This window comes from Mytilus galloprovincialis, chromosome 12 (genome assembly GCF_965363235.1).
Source record: "Mytilus galloprovincialis chromosome 12, xbMytGall1.hap1.1, whole genome shotgun sequence".
Taxonomy (NCBI): Eukaryota; Metazoa; Mollusca; class Bivalvia; order Mytilida; family Mytilidae; genus Mytilus; species Mytilus galloprovincialis.
This window is the reverse complement of record NC_134849.1, coordinates 5,420,068-5,448,017: the sequence shown is the minus strand read 5'-3', so window position 1 is coordinate 5,448,017 and position 27,950 is coordinate 5,420,068. Positions and strand designations below refer to the sequence as shown.

At 33.2% G+C, this 27,950-nt stretch overlaps 2 protein-coding genes across 9 annotated transcripts in view; both read left to right on the top strand.

The window, feature by feature from the left end:
* The window catches only part of LOC143054323 (uncharacterized), a 47,970-nt gene extending 26,182 nt beyond the window's left edge, over nt 1–21,788 (top strand). For 7 of the 8 annotated variants that reach the window (XM_076227293.1, XM_076227294.1, XM_076227292.1 and 4 more), the window contains 10 exons: nt 592–994; nt 1,593–1,752; nt 2,975–3,091; nt 4,076–4,210; nt 5,160–5,605; nt 6,058–6,208; nt 6,690–6,779; nt 7,907–8,102; nt 9,032–9,382; nt 15,711–21,788. In XM_076227293.1, coding sequence (XP_076083408.1) covers nt 592–994; nt 1,593–1,752; nt 2,975–3,091; nt 4,076–4,210; nt 5,160–5,605; nt 6,058–6,208; nt 6,690–6,779; nt 7,907–8,102; nt 9,032–9,382; nt 15,711–18,340 — 4,679 coding nt within the window. In that variant the 3' untranslated portion in view covers nt 18,341–21,788. The remainder of the gene's footprint in view (nt 1–591; nt 995–1,592; nt 1,753–2,974; nt 3,092–4,075; nt 4,211–5,159; nt 5,606–6,057; nt 6,209–6,689; nt 6,780–7,906; nt 8,103–9,031; nt 9,383–15,710) is intronic. The other variant, XM_076227297.1, reaches the window with a different exon arrangement.
* A 3,885-nt stretch (nt 21,789–25,673) lies between these two features.
* Nucleotides 25,674–27,749, top strand: LOC143053641 (E3 ubiquitin-protein ligase TRIM45-like). Its single transcript, XM_076226428.1, has one exon. The coding sequence runs from the start codon at nt 25,764–25,766 to the stop codon at nt 27,690–27,692; it is 1,929 nt and encodes a 642-aa protein (XP_076082543.1). The 5' UTR covers nt 25,674–25,763; the 3' UTR covers nt 27,693–27,749.
* The last annotated feature ends 201 nt before the right edge of the window (nt 27,750–27,950 follow it).

Below are 27,950 nucleotides of genomic sequence, written 5' to 3'. Positions count from 1 at the left end.
CAATCAATATGACTTGTAAGCTCCATCAGAAAACCATATCTTTTCAGATTTTATCAAGATTATATCAGACAATGTCTGGACAATGTTATTAATTGTTACTGATCACTTAATTGTACAGTAGTTAATATGACCCTTGTAAATATATTTTTTATGAAAATTGTTCAGGGGGTGGATCCAGCCATTTTTCAAAGGAACAGGGGGTAAAATTATATGTCCCTATTCAAATGCATTGATCGTCCAATAAAAGGGGGGAGTTCCAACCCTGGAACCCCCTTTCTGGATCAGCCACTGTTGCTTTGTTAGCAATTTTTTGTATACATTTTTTGAAGGATTTTTATGAAGAAAAAAAATATGTTGAAGTTATTGCCCTTGGACAAATAAAATATATGCATTAGTAGTGGATTTAGATAGAAATTTTTATACTCTGTCCTTCTTCCTAGCATTATAAAGGTCAAGATTACTGTCCATAAGTATCTTATTCAAATATAATCCCAATATTCTTTCTGCTAACATATTGAGGTAATTGACAATTGTTTCCACCTAAGAAGTTTGTTGTTTTTCCCACCTTCTCAAAAAGGATTTTATTTATAGTTGCAGGTAAACAGGAGAAAGAATCACATCACAAGCATTCTGAACAGCACGAAAAAGGCTCTCATAATGGCAGTAAACATCATCACCATAGCAACAAAGATCATAATAGAGACAGAAAGGACAGCAGTAAGGATAGGAAGAGTGATTCATCCAAAGAACGAAAAAAGTCCCATTCAGATTCATCCAAAGACCAAAAATCACAAAGTTCTCATAAAAAATATGATGACAAACATTCCAGTAAAAATCTGTCAAGCAAAAAAGATGAAAAAACAGACAAAAGTAAAAAGGAATCAAGAGATGAGAAGACAGACAAAGGGAAAAGTGACACTAAGACAGACGATAACGGTCCAGATCCGATCAGACTCAACGTTAGAAAGTCACTGAGAGATGCTTTAGCAACAAGGTACACACTGATTTGATATGCTGTAAAAATAAAATAGAGTTTGATATATCTTTATTCAAAAAAAAAAATATGTTAAAAAAATTTGAAATATTAGTTGATAGATATAAGAAGATGTGGTATGAGTGCCAATGAGACAACTCCCCATCCTAGTCACAATTTGTTAAAGTAAACTATTATAGCTCAATGTACAGTCTTCAAGATGTAGCTTTTGTACACACTGAACAGAAAGCTAAAGGGTAAAAAAAAATTACTAGTGTAAAACCATTCAAATGGGAAAACCAACGGTATAATCTATATAAAAAAAAACTAGAGACCAGAAAACAGGTTCCTGACTAAGGACAGGTGCAACCAAATGCAGTGGGTTTAAATGTTTTAATAGGTACCCACCTTCATCCTTACCTGAAACAATGATATTGCAAAAAATTTAAATCGTAGTTTAGTCTTAAAATGACAAAATTGCAATAACAACTGCACAAAATGATTTCTGAATTTCCAGTATTTGCTCTTTTAAGTTTTATAATGTATAAGGGAAGGATTTGAATCTTGGAAACTAACCTCCATATATAGAAGTTAATATATTATTGGTTTTTTTTTCCAGGGCAGAGAAAGCTGACGATGTAATGCTGTCTCTCAGTGAGATAAAGTCACTGTCACTTGACATTGAAAATGAACTGTTCAGCTTCTTCAAAGAAACTGGTCACAAATATAAAAATAAATATCGTAGTCTGATATTTAACATTAAAGATATTAAAAACAAGGTAGGTATGCAATTTAATTCCCTATTCATGTTATTGGTTCACCACATCAAAGTTTAGTGGTATTTAGTCGGTTTGTTCAAAAGTAAGATAACAAAAATGTCAAACTCTTAGGAAAATTCAATACAGAAAATCCTTTATCAAATGTGAAAATCAAAATATCAAACACAGAAAATAACAGAAAACATATTCCTGACTTGTACAGGCATTTCACATGTAGAAAATGGTAGATTAAACCTAGTTTTATAGCTGGCTAAACCTCTCACATCAAGGTTTAGTGGTATTGAGTCAGTTTGTTTAAAAGTAAAATAACAAAAATGTTAAACTCTAAGGAAAACTCAAAACAGAAAATCCTTTATCAAATGTGAAAATCAAAATATCAAACATCAAAAGAACACAATTGTCATATTTCTGACTTTGTACAGACATCTCCTTATGTAGAAAATGGTAGGTTAAACCTAGTTTTATAGCTGGCTAAACCTCTCACATCAAGGTTTAGTGGTATTTAGTCAGTTTGTTTAAAAGTTAAATAACAAAAATGTTAAACTTTAAGGAAAACTCAAAACAGAAAATCTTTTATCAAATGTGAAAATCAAAATATCAAACATCAAAAGAACACAATTGTCATATTTCTGACTTTGTACAGACATCTCCTTATGTAGAAAATGGTGGATTAAACCTAGTTTTATAGCTGGCTAAACCTCTCACTTGTATAAATAACCCTCTTCTATAAAAGTGAGATTATTCCATTACAATATAATATAATATGTAGAGACAACAACATCTGGGTTACCGCAAGGTGATGGTTTTATTGAGTCGACATGTTTCGCCGCTAATGCGGCATCATCAGGACAATATAAGTTATTTGATTATATGGACTGCTGAAAAACATTTCAAGTATTTTCATTAAATCTAAAATAGAAAAAAGAACAGCTGATAAAAGGTACATTTTTCCGTTTTGATTTAAGACCAATAGAGCATACCTAAAAAACAATTAAAAAAGGACAAATTATTAAAACACATTTAGAGGGCAAAAAATAGTTGAACACCACATGTATCTATACAATATTCCAAGCTCTTAATGTTCTAGAAAGTAGTCTCAAAAAGATATATGGATAAAAGCAAGCAATACTGAAATTGTTTTTAAAAAGAAAAATGATGGCCAAGCTAATCACAATTTACCTAAACATTCTATGATATCACATGTGACTACATATTTTTGCAGGGCTTATTTAGAAAGATTTTGAATGGAGAGTTGAAGCCAAATAAATTGATACGGATGACCCCAGATGAACTGGCCTCTAGAGAACTAGCAAAGTGGAGAGAGTTTGAAACAAAACATGTTTGTATTATTCAATAATATTATCTACTGTAAATTCAGAAATTATTCCCAGGTTTTAATACAAATAATGTGACTGAGTTGGTATCACAATAATAAGAACTAACATTCTTATATCTGATACATATATCTGTATGCAGATTTTCCTGACATTACAATGATTATTTGGACTTCCAAAACTTAGCTGATTTAATACTTTTGAAAAGGTGTAAATTACACTACATGAGAATATTAGGTCTCTTGGTAGTGAAAAACAAAAAGAATATGCCCCATCAGTCTTGTAAATTGGCATCATACTTATTATTAGCCCTCAGTTTGATTCATTAAGGGAATTATCATTAAATCCCAAGATTTCAAGAAATATTTATTTGGTATAATGCAAATGATTGGGCATATTTTCTTCCAAATAAATTTATCATGTTCCTGTTCTGAATTTGAATTTGAATTTAATTTGCCATAGAACATTAAACGTCCATTCATCTAAATAGATTTTAATTTTCATGCATATGATAATAACTGTCATGGCAAGCAATAAGCACAGTTTAATTCTTTTAATGTGTTACTATCGCTATTTTATGAAATTTACTTTGATCTTTCTGACTGATATTTTCCTTTCTCAGCACAGCAGAATATTCTGAAAAATTATTGCTAGAAACTAGGTGCACACATACCCATTGTTAATGAAATTAACACCCATCGTTATAGGTAAAATAGCGATAAACAGATTATAATTGGTCTTATTAACTCGATTGTTTTTCCCACTTTTGCTGCCGGCTCAAGCCAGAAAATTAATCTTGTTGAGATGATCAACGATAATCTATTATTATCCTAATATTGAGAGAAACACATTAATTTCTCTTTTGAATATTTTAAATTAAGTTTAGAATTGAGCCACAAGTCTATGCCGTATATCAGAAGCAAAAATATGTTTTCTAAGGTGTACTTTTTAAAGATTTCCATGATGGATGATAATTTCTTACATTACAGGAACTTGACATGATTGTACAACAAGAGGAAGAACTCCTGAAGGAAGGAGAACATTTTGTTAAGAAAACTCACAAAGGAGAAATAGAAATTGATGTGGTGAATGCTACAGAGGACGAGGATCTTACTGTATTAGAGGTATGTATATCAAATTAAGAATGGAAATGGGGAATGTGTCAAAGAGATGGAAATGGGGAATGTGTCAAAGAGACAACAACCATATCATAGAACAGACAACAGTCAAAGGCCACCCATGGGTCTTCAATGCAGCGAGAAACTCCTTACCGGGAGGGGTCCTTCAGCTGGCCCCTAAAATATGTATACTAGTTCAGTGATAATTGACGTCATAACTAACTCCGAATTATACACAAGAAACTGAAATTAAAAATCATGTAAGACTAACAAAGGCCAGAGGCTCCTGACTTAGGACAGGTGCCAAAATGCAGCATGGTTAAAAATGATTTTTGAGATCTCAACCCTCCACCTATACCTCTAGCCAATGTAGAAAAAAACAAACACACAACAATATACACAGTAAAACTCAGTTTAAGATAAGTCTGAGTCTGATATCTGAATAGATATCAAAAGAAACTAACCAAATTGATAAATTCATTACATTATAAATGTTACATTAAGTAGTTAATTAGCAATAAACAAACCCATAAGTTGAATTGCTTTTTTGAACTTTCCAATTTTTGTGCACTAACTTTTGAATTTATGATGTCACACTGTTATGTTATTATATCATAGTTAAAGTATATTGTTAAATGATTACATATTACACAGAATGACCTTTGATCAACCAGCATAACTCATTCAAAAAAAAAACCGAAAAAATTGGCGCTTACTGAAATGAAAATGTATAAGTTTCTTTCAAATTACACAAAATAATTGATCAATCCTTATATTTTTTTGTATTATCAGTTAGACATGTTTTTTTGCAGACAAGTTATAATACCCCCTGTCTCATTGTCTGTCCATCCTTCTTCATAATTTCAGCTGGCAATACTTGTTTTTATGAACATGAAAAGTTGTGTAAATAAATTGCTTTCTAAAACTTTTAACATTGATTTTTATTTACTTGTAGGATCATGGTATAAAAAAGATGGAGCAGAAAAAAGTGGAAAAGACGAAAGCTGATACACAAGCCATGGATTTTGTTGGAGGTTTAATAGGGGACACAACTCCGCAACATAAAAATCATTTATTCGATCTGAACTGTAAGATATGTACAGGGAAAGAAGCCCCGCCTCGAGCTGTAAAAGATACAACACCTAAAAAGGTTCGTGTTGCCAGAAAAGTCAAGATAGAGGAACCAAGCTCTAGTGACAAAAAAGTGAAAATAAAAACTGAAGAAGAACAGAAGAAGGAAGAAGACGTTGTGAAGGAAGTATTGAAGGCAATTCAGAAAGCTAAGAAAGAACAGATGGAGGAAGAGGCAAAGAGAGCAAAGGAACAAAAACCAACAAAACCAGAGGAACCAGAGCAAAATATGCCAGAGTCTCCTGTTGCTGATTCTACTGTTATTGTTAGGTAAGTGATTGAGAGCAAGGGATAAAAAACAAATGCCAAAACACATAATACAGTCCCCAATCATTGATTCTACTGTTATTGTTAGGTGAGTGTTAAGAGAGCCAGGGACCAAAAAGAAATGCAAAAACACATAATACAGTCTTCAATGATCAATCATTGATTCTACTGTTTGGTGAGTGATAGAGATCGAGGAATAAGAAAAGTCATGAAAACAAAACCGGTGAAAACAAAAAACAATCACCTGTCATTGATTCTACTGTAAGGTGAGATATAGAGAGCAAGGGAGCATTAACAAACACAAACCACATAATGCAGTCACCAGTCATCAATTCTACTTTTACTGTAACGTATTTATAATAAATTTTAAGGTTGTGTACAGTTGTGTAATTTTTTTACCCAAATTTTATTGCCATCATTCACCAACTATATATACTATATTATTTTTATTCCAGGTCACCAGATTCAGCCCTGCAGTCAGGTTTAGAACAAAAATCAGATTTTACCCCCAAAGGACCTCAAGTGTGGAAAGGTTTTGTTTCCATGCAGGATGTGTCTAAGTTTGTTACTACAGCATACAGAATCTCAGGACCATGTGATAAACTAGTAGGTCTGAAAACGTGTAGAAAAATTATAATCTGATAAAAGATTACAACCACTCAGGGGAGCATTTTCAAAATCTTGATCTTGATTTTATAAACATTAAAATAGACCCAAAAAGAAAGTAGTCAGACGTCTGACATTAAAAAAGTAAAAATAAGGAAATGACAAAATTACAGAAGATGTAAAGTCCTTACAAGCAACATGTCCCACCTTATGTTAACAATTATCTCCCCTTGTTAACAGAGAAAGACATCTTCAGATTGTTACTAAGCTAGTATCACTGGATGTTCTTACCTTTTGAACTTTGATATTATTTTACTCGCTTACCAAGCTTCTCTAAAACAAAATTTTCCTTACTAAACTCTTCCGGGTTTAAAGGACATTAATTCTTCGATGATTTTTTTTGTGCATTAACAATGACACACTTATTGTAAAAGGATAATTTAAAAGAAAAACAGTTTTGTATTTATGTATTTTTTTTTAGAATATACCAGACACTGTTCATGTTTGTGGTAGAATATCTCCAGAGCAAGTTTATGATTATCTGTCCAAGATGAGAAAAGTTGGAACAAAGGTAATATAACTCATCTGATATTGAATTAGAATAGAGTTTTTTCAAGTTATCTCCTTCACTGGAAAAGTTTATCAGTTATGTGCACCTTTACGACATCATTTACCAGATACTGAGAGGCTTGGCCTGTAATTCTGCCCTATTTAAGTTTATCAAGCTTCTTCATGATCCTCATTATGTGAATAAACTAGTAGTTATGTTTTTCCAGTAGGTACTTAATTGGAATACACCTAATCGCTATTTATTCCATTCCGGATAAGATCTAAAATTACACAACTTTTTCATTCAGTTGAAGCTATCTGGGACCCTGTTTAAACAATTCACCATGCATGATACTTTTGATGAGACCTGTTTAAACTACCGTAAATACTTCAAACAAAATATTTTTTTACTTCAATTTTAATTTCGAAAAAGTAGATCATATTCGTATCAAAGTTTCTTAATGATCGCTTTCTAAAGTTTTTCCTCCCTCAGCTCACTACTGATGACCTCTATTATGGGCGGCCTGACCCAAACAGGAAGTTGTATAAATGACTGTTTTTCCCGGATTGGACTAAATAGGGATAAGGTGTATTCCTGAATGACAGCAGTGCTGATGATCAATTATAAGAATTTAATTTGTTGAATGTTTCGTGCAATATAGCATAATTTTTTTTCAACCACTTGCACAATCATTATTCTTGTTCTAATCAATATTAATTCTGTCGAAATTTACAAAATTGATACTCCATGAAAAAGTATTGTATAGATGGTATAGGTATTAATTATTCGTCTCTGTGCCTTACACATACATATGAAAAAGAGGCTCTAAGTGATTTGACAGTTTTCTGGTTATATTTGCAAAAGATAAGAAGTCCAATGAATAATTCAGTTTGGAGGTTCAGACCAACTTTTATAATAGGGGTTACAATCTACTTTTATTAATAAAAGGTCAAGGACCATTTGAAATTTTTAGCAAAATGTCCTCTATAAGAAACCAATGGTCACATAGAAAGCTTCAGTGTAAAGAATGGATAGGTCCTTGACTTTTGTTATCTAAAGATGAAAAGTCCTCTCCTAGAAAAGACAGGACCCAAACCTTGGACTCACACTAATTACAACCCCTGCTTATAAAAGTTTGTGTTTTGTAGGATATCATTGTATTACGATTCATCCCTGGACCAAATGAAGAAAAGACATCCTATATCAATTTGTATTCATATCTCAACAGTCGATCACGATGTGGAGTGGTGGGGAGTGTCTCAAAATACATAAAGGATTTCTATATCCTGCCTCTAGCTTCTCACAGTAAAATACCTTCAGTCATCAAACCGTTTGTTGAAGGGGGTAAGTGAAAGACAACTGATCGATTCAGAATCTACTGCATTTTGGGTAATATTTTAAAATTGTACAACAAAGCGTTGTGATTGGTTAAAAACATTCTAAACAATTGAAATTCAATTTGTTATTTTCATTTTGGTGTATGAACAATGAGATTACCCATAGTCCTTTAGATTCTGAAAAGGCAAAATTGGCAAGGAGGGAGAAGGTAACAAGGGGGAAATCTCAAAAACCAAAATTAGTAGAAAAACAGATGAATGATAATGTAAGGAAAACTAAGAAAAACAGCTCACAAAACTTTACAACAAAAACCACAGGCAAAAAGATACCAAAAGATCATCCAAACTCTGTAGAAAATAAATTGACAATGCCATGGCATAAAAAAAAAATCCTATATTCAAACAACAGCTCAGAAAGCTTTACACCAAAAAACAGAAGTGAAGATACAAAAGACACATTCAAACTCGGTCGTAGATAAACTTGACAATGCCTTGGCAAAAAAAAAAAATAATTAAAGACAAACAAGTTAACAAAAACACAACAACAAAAAACTTAAGATTAAAGAACAGGAACCCAGCAATAAATGGAAAAAAAAATGGGTTTTACACTAGTTAAACTTGTACACTAGGGACACGCAGCATCATTTAATAGCTGATTGAAACATGTCTCTTGTCTAACATCAAAATATTACCATATAGATTAAAAGTAAATTAGATGTTGATTTTCCTTTTTGAATGAAAACCTGTATGAAGTCATTTTAGGCCCTTTATAGGTTGCTGTTCGGTGTGAGTTGAGACTCTGTGTTGAAGGTCATACTCTGACGACCTAATATTGGTAACTTTTCATACATTATGACTTGGATGGAGAGTTGTTTCATTGGCACTCATACAACATCTTCTCATTTATGCTAAAGTTTTTATTTCTTTTTATTTTAGGTTTGGAGTTGAATCGTCCTCACATGTTACTAGCAGTTATTGTGAGGCAGAAATTAAAGCCACATGGTGCTGAACCAGACCCTAAACAAAAACATCGGCAAGGTCAAGTTGGCAAAGTTCGTCAGCAGGAGAAACGACCATATACTCCACCAGGGCAGAAATCTTATGGACCACTTCCAAAAATCCCTAAAATAAGCAAACCAGGTATAGGTTTGAAATACAAATCTAAATCTAGTACCATACCATCTAGTTCTACTGTGACATCAATGGTTACCATGACAACTACTACTTCCTCTATAATGCCCTCTGGTGGCAGTGATCCCATTGTGGAAGTGTATAGTTCTGTTGTTGGTGGGTTATTATATAACAGGAAATCTTTTGGTACCAGTTTGTTGTCATTTTGTTTGTGATTTAGAATTGATAAATGCAATACTGATAATTCAGTTCTTTAAGTGGAGACCAATTCTTGTAGATTGATCATTTTCGGGGATATTTGATTTTGTGGTTTTGTAAAACTCCGCTTACCAGCCATTAAATGTTTTACTACATTCATTATTTATCTTTGGGATTAACATATATCCTCACAAATTAGTATCATAGGAATGATAATGAATCCATAGAAAAAATTGAAACAAAGTAACAACAATTGATGTCTTTATTTGAAATTATCTTCTGTCTACTGAATACTTGGAAGATAAAAATCATTGATATTTAAAATGAAATATATTTACTACACAGTAATGATTTGCTTCAATATTATAAACGATTCTCTTTTTCTTTTTTTTTTTATGAATTTTTAATGAATTGATTATAAATACATTTAAAAAAGTTAAAATTCCAAAAAAGCTTCTTAATATTCATATGTTTATAATTTGATACTGTAACTATTGTTATGGTGTAATATTATGAAAGAAAGTCTGTATTCATTTTATGTATTTTGGTTATGGACCATATATTGTAAAGTGAAAGACAAACTGGTATAGGAAGGTTTCACTGTTGTTGGTGTTGTGAACTCATTTACTTCAATTTTCCTTAGTGTTGTGAACTCATTTACTACACTGTATCTTTGTGTTGTGAACCCATTAACATCACTTTTCCTTAGTGTTGTGAACTAATTAACATCTCTGTACCTTTGTTTTGTGAACCCATTAATTTTACTTTTCCTATGTGTTGTGAACCAATTTACCTTACTTTTCATTAATGTTGTGAACCCATTAATTACACTTTTCCTTTGAGTTGTGAACCCATAAACTTCACTGTTTCTTGGTGTTGTGAACTACATATCTTTCCGGTTCCTTGGTTTTGTGAGCCATTAATTTCACTGTTTTTTGATGTTGTGAACTCATGAACTTTGATGACCCTGACTGCCTACCAAGATTGCAAACATAGCTAAAAATAGAACATTGGGATAAATGCAAGTTTGGTCTTTTATCATAAAAACCATTATAGATAAAGAAAATATGACAAGAGCAAAAAGGTTTGGAATGATTCAGACAACTTTTTAGCTCACCTGGCCCGAAGGGCCAAGTGAGCTATTCCCATCACTTTGCGTCCGTCGTCCGTCGTCATCGTCCGTCGTCCGTCGTCGTTAACTTTTACAAAAATCTTCTCCTCTGAAACTACTGGGCCAAATTTAACCAAACTTGACCAAAATCATCATTGGGGTATCTAGTTTAAAAAATGTGTGGCGTGACCCCGCCAACCAACCAAGATGGCCGCCACGGCTAAAAATAGAACATAGGGGTAATATGTAGATTTTGGCTCATATCTCTGAAACCAAAGCATTTAGAGCAAATCTGACATGGGGTAAAATTGTTTATCAGGTCAAGATCTATCTGCCCTGAAATTTTCAGATGAATCGGACAACCCGTTGTTGGGTTGCTGCCCCTGAATTGATAATTTTAAGGAAATTTTGCTGTTTTTGGTTATTATCTTGAATATTATTATAGATAGAGATAAACTGTAAACAGCAATAATGTTCAGCAAAGTAAGATTTACAAATCAGTCAACGTGACCGAAATGGTCAGTTGACCCCTTTAGGAGTTATTGCCCTTTTTAGTCCATTTTTAACCATTTTTCGTAAATCTTAGTTATCTTTCACAAAAATCTTCTCCTCTGAAACTACTGGGACAAATTAATCCAAACTTGGCCACAATCGTTTAAAAAATGTGTGGCGTGAACCGGCCAACCAACCAAAATGGCCGCCATGGCTAAAAATAGAACATAGGGGTAAAATGGGGTGTTTGGCTTATAACTCAAAAACCAAAGCATTAAGAGCAAATCTGACAGGGATAAAATTGATTATCAGGTCAAGATCTATCTGCCCTGAAATTTTCAGATGAATCGAACAACCCGTTGTTGGGTTGCTGCCCCTGAATTGATAATTTTAAGGAAATTTTGCTGTTTTTGGTTATTATCTTGAATATTATTATAGATAGAGGTAATAGTAAGCAGCAAGAATGTTTAGTATAGTAAGATCTACAAACACATCACCATCACCAAAACACAATTTTGTCATGAATCCATCTGTTTCCATTGTTTAATATTCACATAGACCAAGGTGAGCGACACAGGCTCTTTAGAGCCTCTAGTTCGTAAATCTCAGTAATCTTTTAGAAAAATCTTCTCCTCTGAAACTACTGGGCCAAATTTAACCAAACTTAGCCATAATCATCATTGGGGTGTCTAGTTTAAAAAATGTGTCCGGTGACCCGGCCAACCAACCAAGATGGCCGCACTGGCTAAAAATAGAACATAGGGGTAAAATGCAGTTTTTGGCTTAAAACTCAAAAACCAAAGCATTTAGAGCAAATCTGACAGAGGTAATATTGTTCATCAGGTCAAGATCTATCTGCCCTGAAATTTTCAGATGAATCGGACATTCCGTTGTTGGGTTGCTGCCCCTGAAATGGTAATTTTAAGGAAATTTTGCTGTTTTTGATTATTATCTTGAATATTATTATAGATAGAGATAAACTGTAAACAGCAATAATGTTCAGCAAAGTAAGATATACAAATAAGTCAACATGACCAAAATGGTCAGTTGACCACTTTAGGAGTTATTGCCCTTTATAGTCAATTTTTAACCATTTTTCGTAAATCTTAGTAATCTTTTAGAAAAATCTTCTCCTCTGAAACTACTGGGCCAAATTAAACCAAACTTAGCCATAATCATCATTGGGGTATCTAGTTAAAAAGATGTGTCCGATAACTCGGCCAACAAACCAAGGCCGCCATGGCTAAAAATAGAACATGGGGGTAAAATGCAGTTTTTGGCTTATAACTCAAAAACCAAAGCATTAAGAGCAAATCTGATTGAAGTAAAATTGTTGATCAGGTCACAATCTATCTGCCCTGGAATTTTCAGATGAATCGGATAATTGGTTGTTAGGTTGCTGCCCCTGAACTGGTAATTTTGAGGAAATTTTGCTGTTTTTTTGTTATTATCTTGAATATTATTATAGATACAGATAAACTGTAAACAGCAATAATGTACAGCAAAGTAAGAACTAAAAATAAGTCAGCATGACCAAAATGGTTAGTTGACCCCTGAAGGAGTTATTGCCCTTCATAGTCAATTTTTAACAATTTTCTTAAAATTTGAAGATTTTCAATAACATTTTCCACAGAAAGTACTGTTATAGATAGAGATAATTGTAAGAAGCAAGAATGTTTAGTAAAGTAAGATCTACAAACACATCACCATCACCAAAACACAATTTTGTCATGAATCCATCTGTGTCCATTGTTTAATATTCACATAGACCAAGGTGAGCGACACAGGCTCTTTAGAGCCTCTAGTTATATTTTTGCCTGTTATCTTGAAAATTATGAAAATAAAGAGAAACTTTATAGAGCCAAACAGAAATATGTAACAATCAATTAACAATTTGTGAATAGTGAGGAGCATCAAAGTTCACCTATTAGTGCATGCAATCTTAACGTACACTTACTTGAAGGTAAGCACTAACATGTCCAAAGTTGGTACCTAGTGATACTCCATGCATAAACACACTATTTACCTTTAAATTTCCTTATGATTTTTTTTTGTATTGGTTTAACATTTTTAGCTCACCTGGCCCGAAGGGCCAAGTGAGCTTTTCCCATCACTTGGCGTCCTTCGTTGTCGTCCGTCGTCGTTAACTTTTACAAAAATCTTCTCCTCTGAAACTACTGGGCCAAATTAAACCAAACTTGGCCACAATCATCATTGGGGTATCTAGTTTAAAAAATGTGTGGCTTGACCCGGCCAACCAACCAAGATGGCCGCCATGGCTAAAAATAGAACATAGGGGTAAAATGCAGTTTTTGGCTTATAACTCAAAAACCAAAGCATTTAGAGCAAATCTGACATGGGGTAAAATTGTTTATCAGGTCTAGATCTATCTGCCCTCAAATTTTCAGATGAATCCGACAACCGGTTATTGGGTTGCTGCCCTTGAACTGGTAATTTTAGGTAATTTTTGCTGTTTTTGGCTATTATCTTGAATATTATTATAGATAGAGATAAACTGTAAACTGCAATAATGTTCAGCAAAGTAAGATTTACAAATAAGTCAACATGACCAAAATGGTCAGTTGACCCCTTTAGGAGTTATTGACCTTTATAGTAAATTTTTAACCATTTTTCCTAAATCTTAGTAATCTTTTACAAAAATCTTCTCCTCTGAAACTACTGGGCCAAATTAATCCAAAGTTGGCCACAATCATATTTGGGATATCTAGTTTAAAAAATGTGTGGCGTGACCCGGTCAACCAACCAAGATGGCCGCCATGGCTAAAAATAGAACATAGGGGTAAAATGCAGTTTTTGGCTTATAACTCAAAAACCAAAGCATTTAGAGCAAATCTGACATGCTGTAAAAGTGTTTATCAGGTCAAGATCTATCTGTCCTGAAATTTTCAGATGAATCGGACAACCTGTTGTTGGGTTGCTGCCCCTGAATTGGTAATTTTAAGGACATTTTGCTGTTATCTTGAATATTATTGTAGATAGAGATAAACTGTAAACAGCAATAATGTTCAGCAAAGTAAGATTTACAAATAAGTCAACATGACCAAAATGGTCAGTTGACCCCTGAAGGAGTTATTGCCCTTTATAGTCAATTTTTAACCATTTTTTCGTAAATCTTAGTAATCTTTTACAAAAATCTTCTTCTCTGAAACTACTGGGCTAAATTAAACTAAACTTGACCACAGTCATCATTGGGGTAACTTGTTTAAAAAATGTGTGACGTGACCTGGCCAATCAACCGAAATGGCTGCCACGGCTAATAATAGAACATAGGGGTAAAATGCAGTTTTTGGCTTATAACTCAAAAACCGAAGCATTAAGAGAAAATCTGACAGGGTTTAATTGTTTATCAGGTCAAGATCTATCTGCCCTGATGTTTTCACATGGATCGGATAACCCGTTGTTAGGTTACTGTCCTGAATTGGTAATTTTAAGGAAATTTTGCCGTTTTTTGTTATTATCTTGAAAATTATTATAGATAGAGATAAACTGTATACAGCAATAACGTTCAGCAAAATAAGATCTACAAATAAGTTTACATGACCAAAATAGTCAATTGACCCCTTAAGGAGTTATTGCCCTTTATAGTTAATTTTTAACATTTTTCATAAATTTTTGTTAATTTTTAGAAAATATTTTCCACTGTAATTACTGGGCCAAGTTCATTATAGATAGAGATAATTGTAGCAACAAGAATGTTCAGTAAAGTAAGATCTACAAACACATCACTATCACCAAAACACAATTATGTCATGAATTTATCCGTGTCCATTGTTTAATATGCACAAGACCAAGGTGAGCGACACAGGCTCTTTAGAGCCTCTAGTTCAGATGTGTTTTTGCTGAAGGGCTGTTTCCAAATTTATCAGTTGGGAGACACTAATTTTATATTAATATAGGTGGTTGCATTTTCCTTGAAGTTTTGTAAGAACTGGATGTTAAAAATAATTTTATGGGTGGTTAGGGTTTTAATAAAATAATGACCCCATTCTCACCCCACCTACACTCCATGAGTGTTTATTTCTGGAACAACTCTTAGGCAAAATTATAGTGTAAATGGTATATATATGGTTTGAAATGTGAAAGCATGTTGTATAAATATGGTTGTCATCAGTGCTAGTAGTCATAGGTTCAATACCTTGTCAGATTATGCCAAAGACGGGAAAATTTGGTACTAGCTACTATTTCACTTATGCACTTATCATTTAGGAGACAGCATACTTTTTGGGATCAGGTAATATGTATGCTGGCAGGCTGCATACTGTTGTCTTGTGGACTATAGAATTGAAAAAGGAAATGGGGAATGTGCCAAAGAGACAACAACCCAAACAAAGAGAAACAGACTATAGTATGCTATAAAACTTAACACGTCTAGTACAAAGTAGATTTCAAATTCATGTCTTAATCATCAGAAAAAATAGCTAAATGACAACACAATAAAAGAAAATAAGACAGACAGCTACTAAATTATAAGCTCCTGACTTAGGACAAACACATACATGACATGGCAGGTTTAATCATGATGAGCAATCAACCCTCTTCCTAACATGGAACAGTGATGCACAAACTGAATGTTTAGGTTTACAATCACATATTATTGAAATATTTAAATCAGATTTTTATATTTGTATAGTTCAGCATATGCAATTTGACCTATATTTTCAGAGGAGCCAGAACCTTATGACCCAGAGAAGCCGACAATGGATCCAGTTCCTCCAAAATCTAGTGATGAAGCTGTGTTCAAGAAACCGCTAGCTCCATTAGTGAAACGTTCCTCCCCGTCATCGAGTCCTGGATCAGTAAAAACATTGCCAGGAGCTGCCAGTATTGTTTCATTAATGATGGACAAATTAAAACTGGCAACAAATGCCTTAGAGGCTAATGAAACAATTACTGGTGGATTGTCTCCAATGGCAACCATCACGGACAAACAAAAAATATTATTAGAACTTACTCAACGAGTGTGTGAACAGAAGAAATTAATTGAACTAAAGCATGCTGGGAAATCTGTACAAGATCCAGCTCTTCCATTGGTTGCTGTGGCAAATGCTATGACAGCAATAAGTCAGATTTCAAAAACTCTAGTCTCAGCGCCTAAAAGGGTCGCAATATCAGCCTCACAGCATAGTGCAAAAACTGTAGTGTCTGAAAGTGATGGTGTTTCATCTACAAAAATTGATTCATTGGCATCTTCTAGTGAAGTCAGTACTACATCTTCTATAGAGACAGACACAGAACTTTCTCCTTCAGCAACCTCTTCCAAAATGTCTGCTCCTACTGCTGCAGGAGCGGCAGATGTACAGTTACTTGCATCAAAAACAATTGGACTTCTGCCACATGAAGTTGCAGCGCAATCAGAAAAAATGTCATCTATGCCTGAGGCTTTGCAATCATTATTTTCAAGTATTCCAGGAAGTTATAGTCATGTGACTAAATTTAAAGCAGCTGATCCAATCACAATCGATGATAAGAACGACAATGATGAAAAAGAGGCTGATAACATTGAAATTGAACAGGAACAATTAGAAATCAGAGATTCAGCAAAAGAAAAAGAAAATAGAAAATTAATCGAGACTTTAAAACCTACAGATCCTCGCCAACAAAAAATGGCTGACAAAACTAAACAGGCTGCAGCAGTGGATAGTTTGAAAGAAGGACCTAATATGTTTAATGTATCATTACTTGAATTTGATTATGGTGACTCTGATAGTGAGGCTGATGAAATTCCATCTACAACACCAAGTGAAGATCTAAAAGATGACGACACAAGGCCGTCATCTGTCATGTCATCATCTAGTGAAGAGTCACAAGACTCCGCCAATATTCCTCCTTTACAATATCCTCCTTTACCAGCTGAACCAGAAGCTCCTCCGCCATTACCTGACGAGCCACCACCACCTCCACCAGACCATGCTCCTGAGGAGGAGGAGGTTTCAGAAGAGGAGGAAGAGACAGGTAAAAAAGGAAGAAAGAAAAAGAAGAAAAAGAAAAAGGGGAAAAAAGGAAAACCTGCTCCAGAAATTATGCTTGAAGCCAAAGATCCTATAAGCAAAGCTATACTTGATGCTTCGTTCAGACGATTAATGGAAAAGCAGCAAGAATCAATGGTCCCTCCTATGTCAGTCCCAATGTCTCCTGTAGTAGGACCACCACAGGCGGTTCCTATGACTGTACCTGGAATCCCGATTTCTGGAGCAGGTCCACCTTTTCAGAGTCCAGCAGTGCAAGGTTTAATGGGTCCAATGCCTAGTTCAAAACCAGCATTACTACCAACACCTCTTCTAAATCCTCCTGTGGCACCAGTCATGATGCCACAAGGCCCACCAATGGGTATGCCACAGCCTTCACAAACAGTACAACAACAACCCATTGTTCAAAAGGCAATCCCAAGTTTATTTGACCTTGAAGTCACACCATCTAAAAGTCTTATTATGGGGAAAATACGTAAAGATGAACCTGGAAATGAATTAGATCGTGAATTACTTGATCTAGCTGATAATGACTGGAGAGCTGATGAGCCTCAGGACTTAGATTTAAGACAAGATCAAGATTTACGTGTCATGGATGTCGATATGAGACAGGCTACAATAAATAAACCCCCAGTGATTCCCCCAAGAGTGATATGGCCAGAGGATGTTGACCATAGAAAAGGAGGACGTTTTACCCCAGATCCTGTATTCGGTTCTGATTTACAGTTCCCATCAGAAGATAGTGATTTAAGAAATTTCTGCTCTCCATTAGATCAGGACTATAGGCGTAAAGATATGCCACAAAATGAAATGGGCAAAGACAATTTTTCTAGTTCTGCTGAGGACCAGGATTTTAGAGTAAATCAGAACAAACGTGGACAAGGAAGGGGGTCACATGACCGAGAGACAGATGGTCATGATCGAGGTAGGAGACGAAGACATGAAGACTCCTCACATAGAAAATCCAAAAGGAGGAGAAGAGATGATGACCGTTACCATTCAAGACACGATGATAGAGATCATCGTCATCGGGATAAAGATCAAAGAAAAGATAATAAAGATGAAGATGTGCCTGAAGATGTAGACCAGCGTCCAAAATTAGAAAAGCAAGTTCCACAAGCACCAAGATTATCAGATAAGGTACCAGTTCCCCCGCCACAAGTTCTGGCACAGAAAGCTGCAGCTGAGATAAGTACCCCAAAAGTTCCTCCACTAAAGCCACCACCATTGCCACCTGGAATTGAAGTCAAACCATTCACTCCTTCCACTCCAGTAAATCCGCCAAAAAGAGTCCAACCCCCTCCCCCAGGAATTGATGATTGGTGAAATTTTTATTCAGAATTTGAACTTGGAAGATGTTATATTTAACCTGACCTACAGATGGTGACTAAACGCTATTCCTGTAAACATCTAATTACACTTATGGTTATTGTGAGTTTTTTAGAGTATGAATATTGCCATTGTAAAACATCTGGTTTTTAAGAAATGAACCTATATATCTTTTTATTGTCAATTAGAACTAAATAAGACAATATTTTCTGATGATAGAGATGTAGTGTTATTGTCTTGTTTGTTTTATTTACTGTCAATTCAGAAATTTTTGTGATGTTTTTATTTATTGCTTACATCTTGACAGGATAGGTTTTGCAAAAATGAATTCTAAGTTTTCATAGAATTATCTATATGCAGCATCTCCTAAAATAGAAATAATTAATATTGCAATTCTATAATCAATGCACACAAAAATTTCAGAATTCACAGTAAGATATTGCTTTTCAATGTACAAAAGTAAATTTTAGCAGAGATCATTAGTCATAATAATGTCATAGTATTGCTGGAATGCAGGGACAAATACATGTTTATTTTATAATACAATTAGAGCTAATTTCCTTATACTTGTAGTTTAAAGGTTTGGTGGGGTTGCTGGCTTTGTTTGGTGTAATTAAGGTTGACATCTGCAATCTTCAGCTTCTATACATGAAATATACTCTGCATTATACTTAACATCCAATAACTCTATGTATACAGGCTTCATCGTGGCCTATTTATTGTTTGCAGATGTTAATTTTAAATACAATGCTTGATCAAAAATTTATACAAAATAAGCCTCTCAACTGAACCTTTAAATTACAAGCATAAAGATAAAAGCTCTAAAACTTATAACTTAGTTAAGTATGTGTATATTTCATTGAATCTCATCATTGCTATTTGATTTGCATGAAATATTTACATGTAAGTGTGTCACATCAATGCTGTTTTTTAAAATTTTTATTATTTCTCCATGTTGTGAGCTTGATTATAACAGAAGAGAGGTACAATGAAGCAAATGATTAGTGATATTAAAATATAATATTTTTGTCTGTTAAAAATTGTCAATGAAGTGGCTTTGAATTCTCTTTAAATCATTACATACTATTTTATACAATATTAGGTATCTTTTTGATCAATTAAAGAGTAGTTTTCATGAAGTTGTTGCAAACATCGGGGATGTATTATGATTGGGCGATTGTTATGAAATTTTGTTATATATAGCAAATAGATGCAATAAATTTAAAAGAAAATGTAAGAAAAAAGTATGAAGATATTCAGAATTATGTGGAGAGCAAGAAAATTTGTAAAGGTTAAATCTTTTAAAACGCATATTTTGCCTTAAAAGAATTCAGGCATCTTTAATAAAAACAAGGCAGAACTAAATAAGAATTTAAAATAAAAACATGTATGCTATGAAAAAGGCTCGTAGAGGCTCAGGCATATGTGTTGAGATTTTATGTTATAATGTAATTAATATAAATAGTGATGTCCCAAAATGTTTCACACATAAATCATGCATTGTTTATTCTGTTACATATTTTGGATGTTTTTAATTGATTTTATGTTAATCAGTTTTGTTAAAGGATACTTTTGACACCATATTGATGTATACATTTAATGTATATGTTGTCTAATCATGTTGAAAAAATAAAATAAAAAAGATATGTCTGCTTCCTGAAACTTGTCACCCTAAAACTTTTCCAACTTATTTTCTGCATTTTATAATCAGCAAAATCATTAGTTTTTTCAGTCATATTCAGAATTTTATTAAATGACCAGTAAGTTGCACACACAAGACATAATTTTTCAAACAGTTTCACTAAATTTATTATAAATCTGGCTGATAAAGTCAAGGGAGTAGTCAAATATTAAAACTGTTCGTAGAAGGGGAAACAGGTATATTTTATTAGCTTAATTTCTATTTTACATATTTCTCATCTTTGAACAGATCATGCAGATAGAACACAGAGTTTAATAATTTTCCCATAATAATGAAAAAGTACTATTTTAATATTTCACTTTGAAATTGATTTGAGATCTGGTTAATAGTGAGTGGCATATTAAACATATCAATATTTAGTACAAGAAATATAACAGGTATTTTGTAGGAAAATTAACATGTATGGATTGTAAAGTATGAATGGAAAACAAACATGCAAGATTTTTGTACCTATTTTCATTTGCATAATTGAATAATTGATTTGTTTTAAAAGTAGAATTCTATATTACATTGTTGTATGAGAAATAGGTTGTTATGAGTGAGTTGAATGACATTTTATTTCATTTTAACATTATTAACTTTAATGTGCTAAAAACATTATTCATATTAGTATATTAAACTGAATGCTTGTTAAATAAAGATCAAACTCTTTGTTACAAAACTGTAAATTACCATTAAATTGAAATTTCAACTGCTTCATAACTTTTTCTATTCAAGAAAAGACATTAAATGAGTATACTTATATTGTCAGGAGGTAAAGTTTAGTATTCAAATTTCTAAGAATAAAAGCCTAATTATGAAGATGGAGTAGTATTAGATTATTTTATTTTATAATTATAATTTATGTTCAGATGAACTGAAGTTTTCAAAATTGCAATTTTCCAGCATGCAAATCAGATACAAACAAACACGGTTGACTGATTCCAGTTTTAGAATAAATATCAGAAATTTACTTTGAGCAAATGGAAACCTCATTTTAAAGTTGTTTAAAATTAAAAAATATTTTTTCAATAGTTCCAGTTTGCAATGACATGCAATGTTAGGAGATTGGTTACCATGAAAGAATTTTATAGTTTGTTTGGGCGACAAATGGACAAATACAACCAATACTGATTTTAATTTCATAAATTATTGAATCATTAACTTAAAAATGCCTTCAAACCATCATTAATAAACAATAAATGTTCACTTTCATGATTTGTAATAATTTTTCTCATTAAATCTTATTTTGTTTACATCTATACTCTCATGTGCCTTTATATTAGACAGTTGTATTGTTGGTTTGTTTTTTTACTTCCTTCTTAAGTCTCACAGTGAGTTTGTTTAATTTTTGTTGTTTTTTCATCAGTCAAAATAACTTATTACACAAGTTATCTAATTAAAAACTTATTCATGTCTTGAAATGCAACAGTCTGCGTCGATGTGACAACTATTGCATTTTACCCCCATTGACTTGCTTCATAAAATCTGTAGCTTGTACTGTAAGAATATAAGAATTGTATGTTTATAATTGTAATTCTTTGTGTTATTTACAATAGAATTCAATACAGAACTATTTCATTCAGTAACATTTTCATTCACTATCAGAATTGTACAGAAATATATGTACACATAATATGTGTATAAAATTGTGTGTACACTTTTATGTTTAAAGTGTTATGTACATTATTATTTGTACTTTTGCTTGTTGTATTTGTTGAAAGTTATCATAAAATTGTGAAGAAAATAAAATGGGAAAAGTGAGCAGAATTTTTTATATTTCCATCTAAACACACATTCTATATAAATATTGAAGTATTAAAAGTAAAATCAAAAAATTAAAAAAATACTGAACGCAAGGAAAATTCATAAAGGAAAGTCCCTATTTAAATGTCAAAATCAAAAGCTCAAACACATCAAATTACTGACCTGGTACAGACATTTTCTGGTGTAAATATGGTGGATTAAACCTGGTTTTATAGCTGGCTAAACCTCTTACCTGTATGCCTGTCACATAGAATTACCTTGTATTGACCACGATTTGTGAATTTAACAAACGGACATAATAGTTAAAAATGTGAATAAAAGGGGTACATCAGTCAACATTGTGTTATTATCATAATCACTCTAAAAACAAACAAAAATATTAACAAACATTAACCATAGCAAAATAACATTGTTCTTTTTGTAATATTTGATAATCATGCATCACCTTAACTTTTAGTAGTAAGTGCGAGAGGTTTGGGGTTTAAACTTGACGTTTTTTACCATAGACTTTAAAATAGGTATTTTCTCCTTCTTCACTAATCAAATAATGTAAGGAGTAAGAGCAACGACTTGTTGTCTCCAAGTCAAAGTAATGTGTCAGGTAGAGTGACATATCCTTGGTGTCGCTGGTTTTGTTCTCTCTTTAATAATTCTGCATTCAAATGTATTTCTTGGAAATTGGTCACTAATTTTTCACTCACAAATTGATTTAAAAAAAGAAATATAGTATGTTCATGGGAAGAGTTTTGCAATGCTTGCCTTTATTGCTATAGTGACCGTGATTTATGAATACTGTAAATTCAGAGGCTTATTTTGATTTTGTGTTTCGTCTCAAAATACTTTACAAAAAAGGTGAAAAAAAAAACAAAAAACTAAAATCATGAATTATGAATGGCAGAATCAAAAGCTCAAAAAAATCTTGTATGTACTCTTGCTAGTTAGCAGTATTCATGCTAATGGTATTGTTCAGTGGAAGGTTTTCAAACAGCAATCAATTAAGAAGCAATAATGTTATCGTTCTGAAAAGAGAAATTATTTATTCTTGATAAAACGTTACGTGACTTCCTTCTTGTAATGTTATTGTTGGTTCATATTATGGCATCTTTTGTAACTTTTTTTGTCCTTCTAACCTCATTCCTGCCAGTCCTATGGATACTAATCATGCAATGGTGTCAACATCAGTGTTTATTGTTTGTATAAAATAAATTTTAATTTTAAGAAAGATGAAGACTGTCCATTGTCCTTGACCTCATTTGATGATTCAGCGGCAACATAAAAAAAACTATGTTTAGTCACATGATTTTTTCTCATTCGAGTGAGATGATTGCTATATTTGGTATCATACTGTAGTATGTGTGATATTTGCAAGGTCTCTGTGTCTATCAGATAGGCTTCCCCTGACCTTGGCCTTATTTCATAGATTAGTTTCAAGGCTAAGTCTATATTTTAGTTTGTATATGCCAGGTCAATTATATTTTGTGTTGAATTATTGGCAAATTTGACCTGACATTGACTTCAAATTCACGGTTCATTGGTCAACGTTTAGTCTGTTTCGTAGATATTACATTTAATGCATTGATTGATTGAAAAGACCCCCTGTAAGGTGTACAGATTATAGGTGACCATGATCTTGTTTCATGGATTGATGATAAAGTTTTAAGACTATGTTTGCACTAGAAAATTAACCATTAACGCCAAGTAAAGATGCTGAGGCACACCGAAGAATAGTTGATAGAATTCTTGCAAGTCGTCCTAAATTTGCATGAAATATTTGTCACAGGACGTTAAGCAACAATCAATCAATTAATCTGCAATTGATTTTGATAGATAACAGTAAGTAGTACTTTCACACTATTGAGACCAATACTCATAAAAGTACAAACTTCGAGAAATAATTTAAATAAAGTTCAGTTGAAAATAATTAACTATACTTGTACTTATACAATCGGATTTACAGCACAATTTACTAGCACGTTCCACAAAAGCTAGCATGGGACCTTAAAAATTGATTTCAGCGATTAATTTTGATTATGACAATCACAATTTCCGAAACAGACACTGCTGGTGGACGTTTCGTCCCCGAGGGTATCACCAGCCCAGTAGTCAGCACTTCGGTGTTGACATGAATTTCAATTATATGGCCATTATTTATAAATTTCATTTTTACAAAAATTTTCGAAATACTAAGGATTTTCTTAACCCCGGCATAGATAACCGTAGCCGTATTTGGCATATTTTTTTTGGAATTGTTGGTCCTCAATGCTCTACAACTTTGTACTTGTTTGGCCTTATTACTATTTTGATCTGAGCGTTACTGATGAGCCATGGCGCTGTCAGTTTATTTTCGATTTATGAGTTTGACTGTCCATTTGGTATCTTTCGTCCCTCTTTTCATTTGTAGCCAAAATGTGCGTCTGGCGTATTAAATTATAAACCTGGTACCTTTGATAACTTATTTACGTGTTTGTCAATTGGGAACTTTTTATTTCTTTATAGCAAAATTCCAGCAGTGCCTGTATATGGAGTTTATATCGATATTCCACTTGATACGAAATTCGAGGGCTTGTTAGTCCTAGTCATTAGTTTTCTATGTTGTGTTTGGTTTATTTTTTATTGTTGTTTTTGGTCTCTTATTTTCCATGGCGTTGTAAATTTATATTCGACTTTCGAGTCTGATTATTTAAATGTATTTATGTGGTGTCTTTCACATCGCTTTTGAAGATAATCAACTTCAATATTTGATTTTTAAATTGATGTGTTCTGTCACTTCATAACCCACATTTTAAATCTCATCTATCACAACAGACTTGAAATTATGGGTTCTACAAAAGGTAAAAGATCTGCTCCTCAATATTGACACTTTTGAATGGACGACTTTAAACTAGAATTGTATGACAAACGTGATGATTTCAACTTTCCCATTGTCATCTTTTCAGCCGTAGCAAACCATCGTATGGCGTTTACATATCAGTAATAAGTTACGCTCTTTCGTGTTCATATTGTACGGACGTCATTAAGAGGCGTGGGGTAATGAATTAACAATGTTCAAATATAAAAACTACCCCAATAGATTTATGAGTCAACGACTTGAATTGACCCCAAATAAGTACGAATTAATTGGTTGACCGATGCGACGTGTCGGTGTCTCAACTCACATTTAACAGTCTTAGATTTCAAGATACTTTTATTTATATTTTTATGCTCAGTGACTGTCTTTGTATTTTTCGAAAAACTAAGGATTTTCTTATTCCAGGAATAGATAACCTTAGTCGTATTTGGCATAACTTTTTGGAATTTTGAATCCTCATTGCTCATGTTGCTCTTCAACTTTGTACTTTTCTGGCTTTATAAATATTTTGATATGAGCGTCACTGATGAGTCTTATGCGCGTCTGGCGTTCTAAATTATAATCCTGGTACCCTTGATAACTATTCCCGATTATGACACTTTTTAACTGAGCGTTAATTCGCCTAGCTGACTTGGTATGAATGCTTCGCAGGATACGACTTTTCCTGTTATTTTTGCGACATCGTTTTCGGTTTTATTACTCCCTTGATCATTTGATGTGTCTCTTCCTAAGTGATTTGCGAGATTTGAACATCGGTAAACTACTGTAACATGTGTAACCCTAATTTAACATTTACTCGTTACAGGGATCTGGATTAAAAAACATTAATGTTTGAAATTTGGCTTCCACTACTCAATATAATGTGTTTCCACATGTTTTGGGAGAGCGATTGACGGTATTCAGTTATTGTGTTAAAATGAAGCTTTTTTCGAGTAAAGTCATTGTTTTATTGTCGTTTATTTGAGTTATTTCTATTTTTCAATTGTGCGGTCAAATTGAAAATAAAAAATATTCAGGCTATTATCAGTGTATGATCACCGAAACTTAAATATAGTTTACAGGTATATCTAAAAATAATCTTCGTATCGTGTAACTTTGAACAGGGAAGGTTGATAACATACAAAATGGCGACTTCGAACGTTGTGAAGGTGGAATCTTTTAAAGACAACTTTGATGATTTATTAACGTGCACTATTTGTCTTGAAACTTTCAAAGAGCCCAAGTATTTACCCTGTCTTCATACATTCTGCGAGGCATGTATTCACACATACATTAATTCGACTAATAATGAAGAGAAATCAACAGGGTTCAAATGTCCTGTATGTAGACGCATTGTTTCAATTGTTGACAATGCAGAAAACTCCGAAACATGGGCAAAACAGTTACCATTGAACCATTTGATAATGTCAATGATAGATAGAAAAGCAATGAAAACATCAGAGAAGCTTTGTGATGTTTGCAGTTTCAGAAATATATCTCAGAATGCCGTGTCTTTTTGTACAGTTTGTGAGGAGGCATATTGCGAAAGCTGTGAGTTACATCACAAAGCATACAAAATAACGCGAAACCATAAGATCTTTCCTATTAAAGATATCAATTCTGACAATTCTGCCTTAAAGTTTTTTGGAGCTATCACTTGTGACGAACATCCAGACGAGAGAATAAAGATATACTGCAAAGACCATTCAAAGCCATGTTGTACTATTTGCGCCACTGTCCATCATAGAAAGTGCACAGAAGTCGTTACCATAGATAAAGCTGTATCTGGCGTGAAAGAATCTACAAAGGCACGTGATCTCATGAGTAAGTTGAAAAATTTGAGCGATAAGTCATGCAAAGTTATTCAAAATCGAAAACAAAACATAACAACATTTGAAAGCGAAATAGAAGATATTCAGAAAGAAATAGGTAACTTACGGGAAAAGTTGAATAGACATTTAGATAAAATCGAACAACAATTAAAAGACGAAATAAAAAACACACGGAAATCTAACGTTTTAAAACTGAACGATGAAATAACAGTACTTTCAACACTGAATAGCACCTTTGAGAATTGGAAGAATATTTTTGAGGCGTGTTTATCCCAAGGATCTGAATTGCAATGTTTGGTTACAATGGAACACATATTAAGTAAACTACCGCAGTTAGAAGAGGATATGTCTAAAGAAGCGAAGAAAATAAGGGTAATATCAGTAAAAATCGACGCTAGAAATATAATTGAAAAAGTAGACACTCTTGGAACTCTTAGTCTTAAAGAACGAAGACCTACTATCCCCGGAATAAAAACCATAGATCTACACAAAGGAAAAATAAAAGTTATATTTAAAATTGATATCAACGGAGGGTGTATTAGTGGAACATTCTTTAATGATGATATTATCATAACACATTATAATAGTAAGACGATAGTTAGCCATGACCCCAACGGACAAAAGAAGAGAGAACTAAAAATTGTTGATAAACCGACTGACATCACTAAAGTGAATGATAAAACCATTGCTGTGTCGTCGTACCCACACACGATCTTTGAAATCAATGTTGAAACAATGACATTATTGAAAACACTGACCGTTGGTGTTAATGTATGGGGATTGTGTTTTACAGGAGATGAATATATTACCGCTCAAGGTAACACAATTTCTTGGTTAAACTCTGAAACCGGTGCAAAACGTAAATGTTGTAATAAGGATCTAAATACACCATTTGTTACTTGTTACAAGTCAACTAAGTACATCTATACAAATGGCAATAATTCTATCAGACAAGAATCGACCACGGAAAAATGTTTCGATTACAAAAGTGAAAGTTTAATAGGTACATATATCCAGGCTATTGATTATGATGGAAATGTGTATGCTGTTGGGCAAGAATCTAAAAACATTCATCAGATAACCTCTACTGGAGAACTCGTGCGAATAATTCCTTTATCCGAAATAGACAACTTGAATACATTGAATGGTCATCTTTGGGTAATGCGATTTCAAGAGGAGAGTAACAGGTTTTTGTTGACATTTGACTCAGGTGGGAGTGTACATGTTTGCAAAATCGAATAGAGTTGTACTTGTTGGATATAAAAAAGTGTCATTGGTATTAAAATTTATCGAACAAAATGACAGCTTTTATTTACTTTTTTGTTAAGGTAAACTTTATTTTATAAACTAAAACTCACACCACATCTTCCTATATCTATAAACCATCCCTATAGGTTGCACTTTGTAAATACAGCTGTTTCTCAAAACACGCCTCTTTTGGGGAGATCTTGAATATTCATAGAAAATTAATTTTGTTTACATACTGGTTCCCAGTTGTGC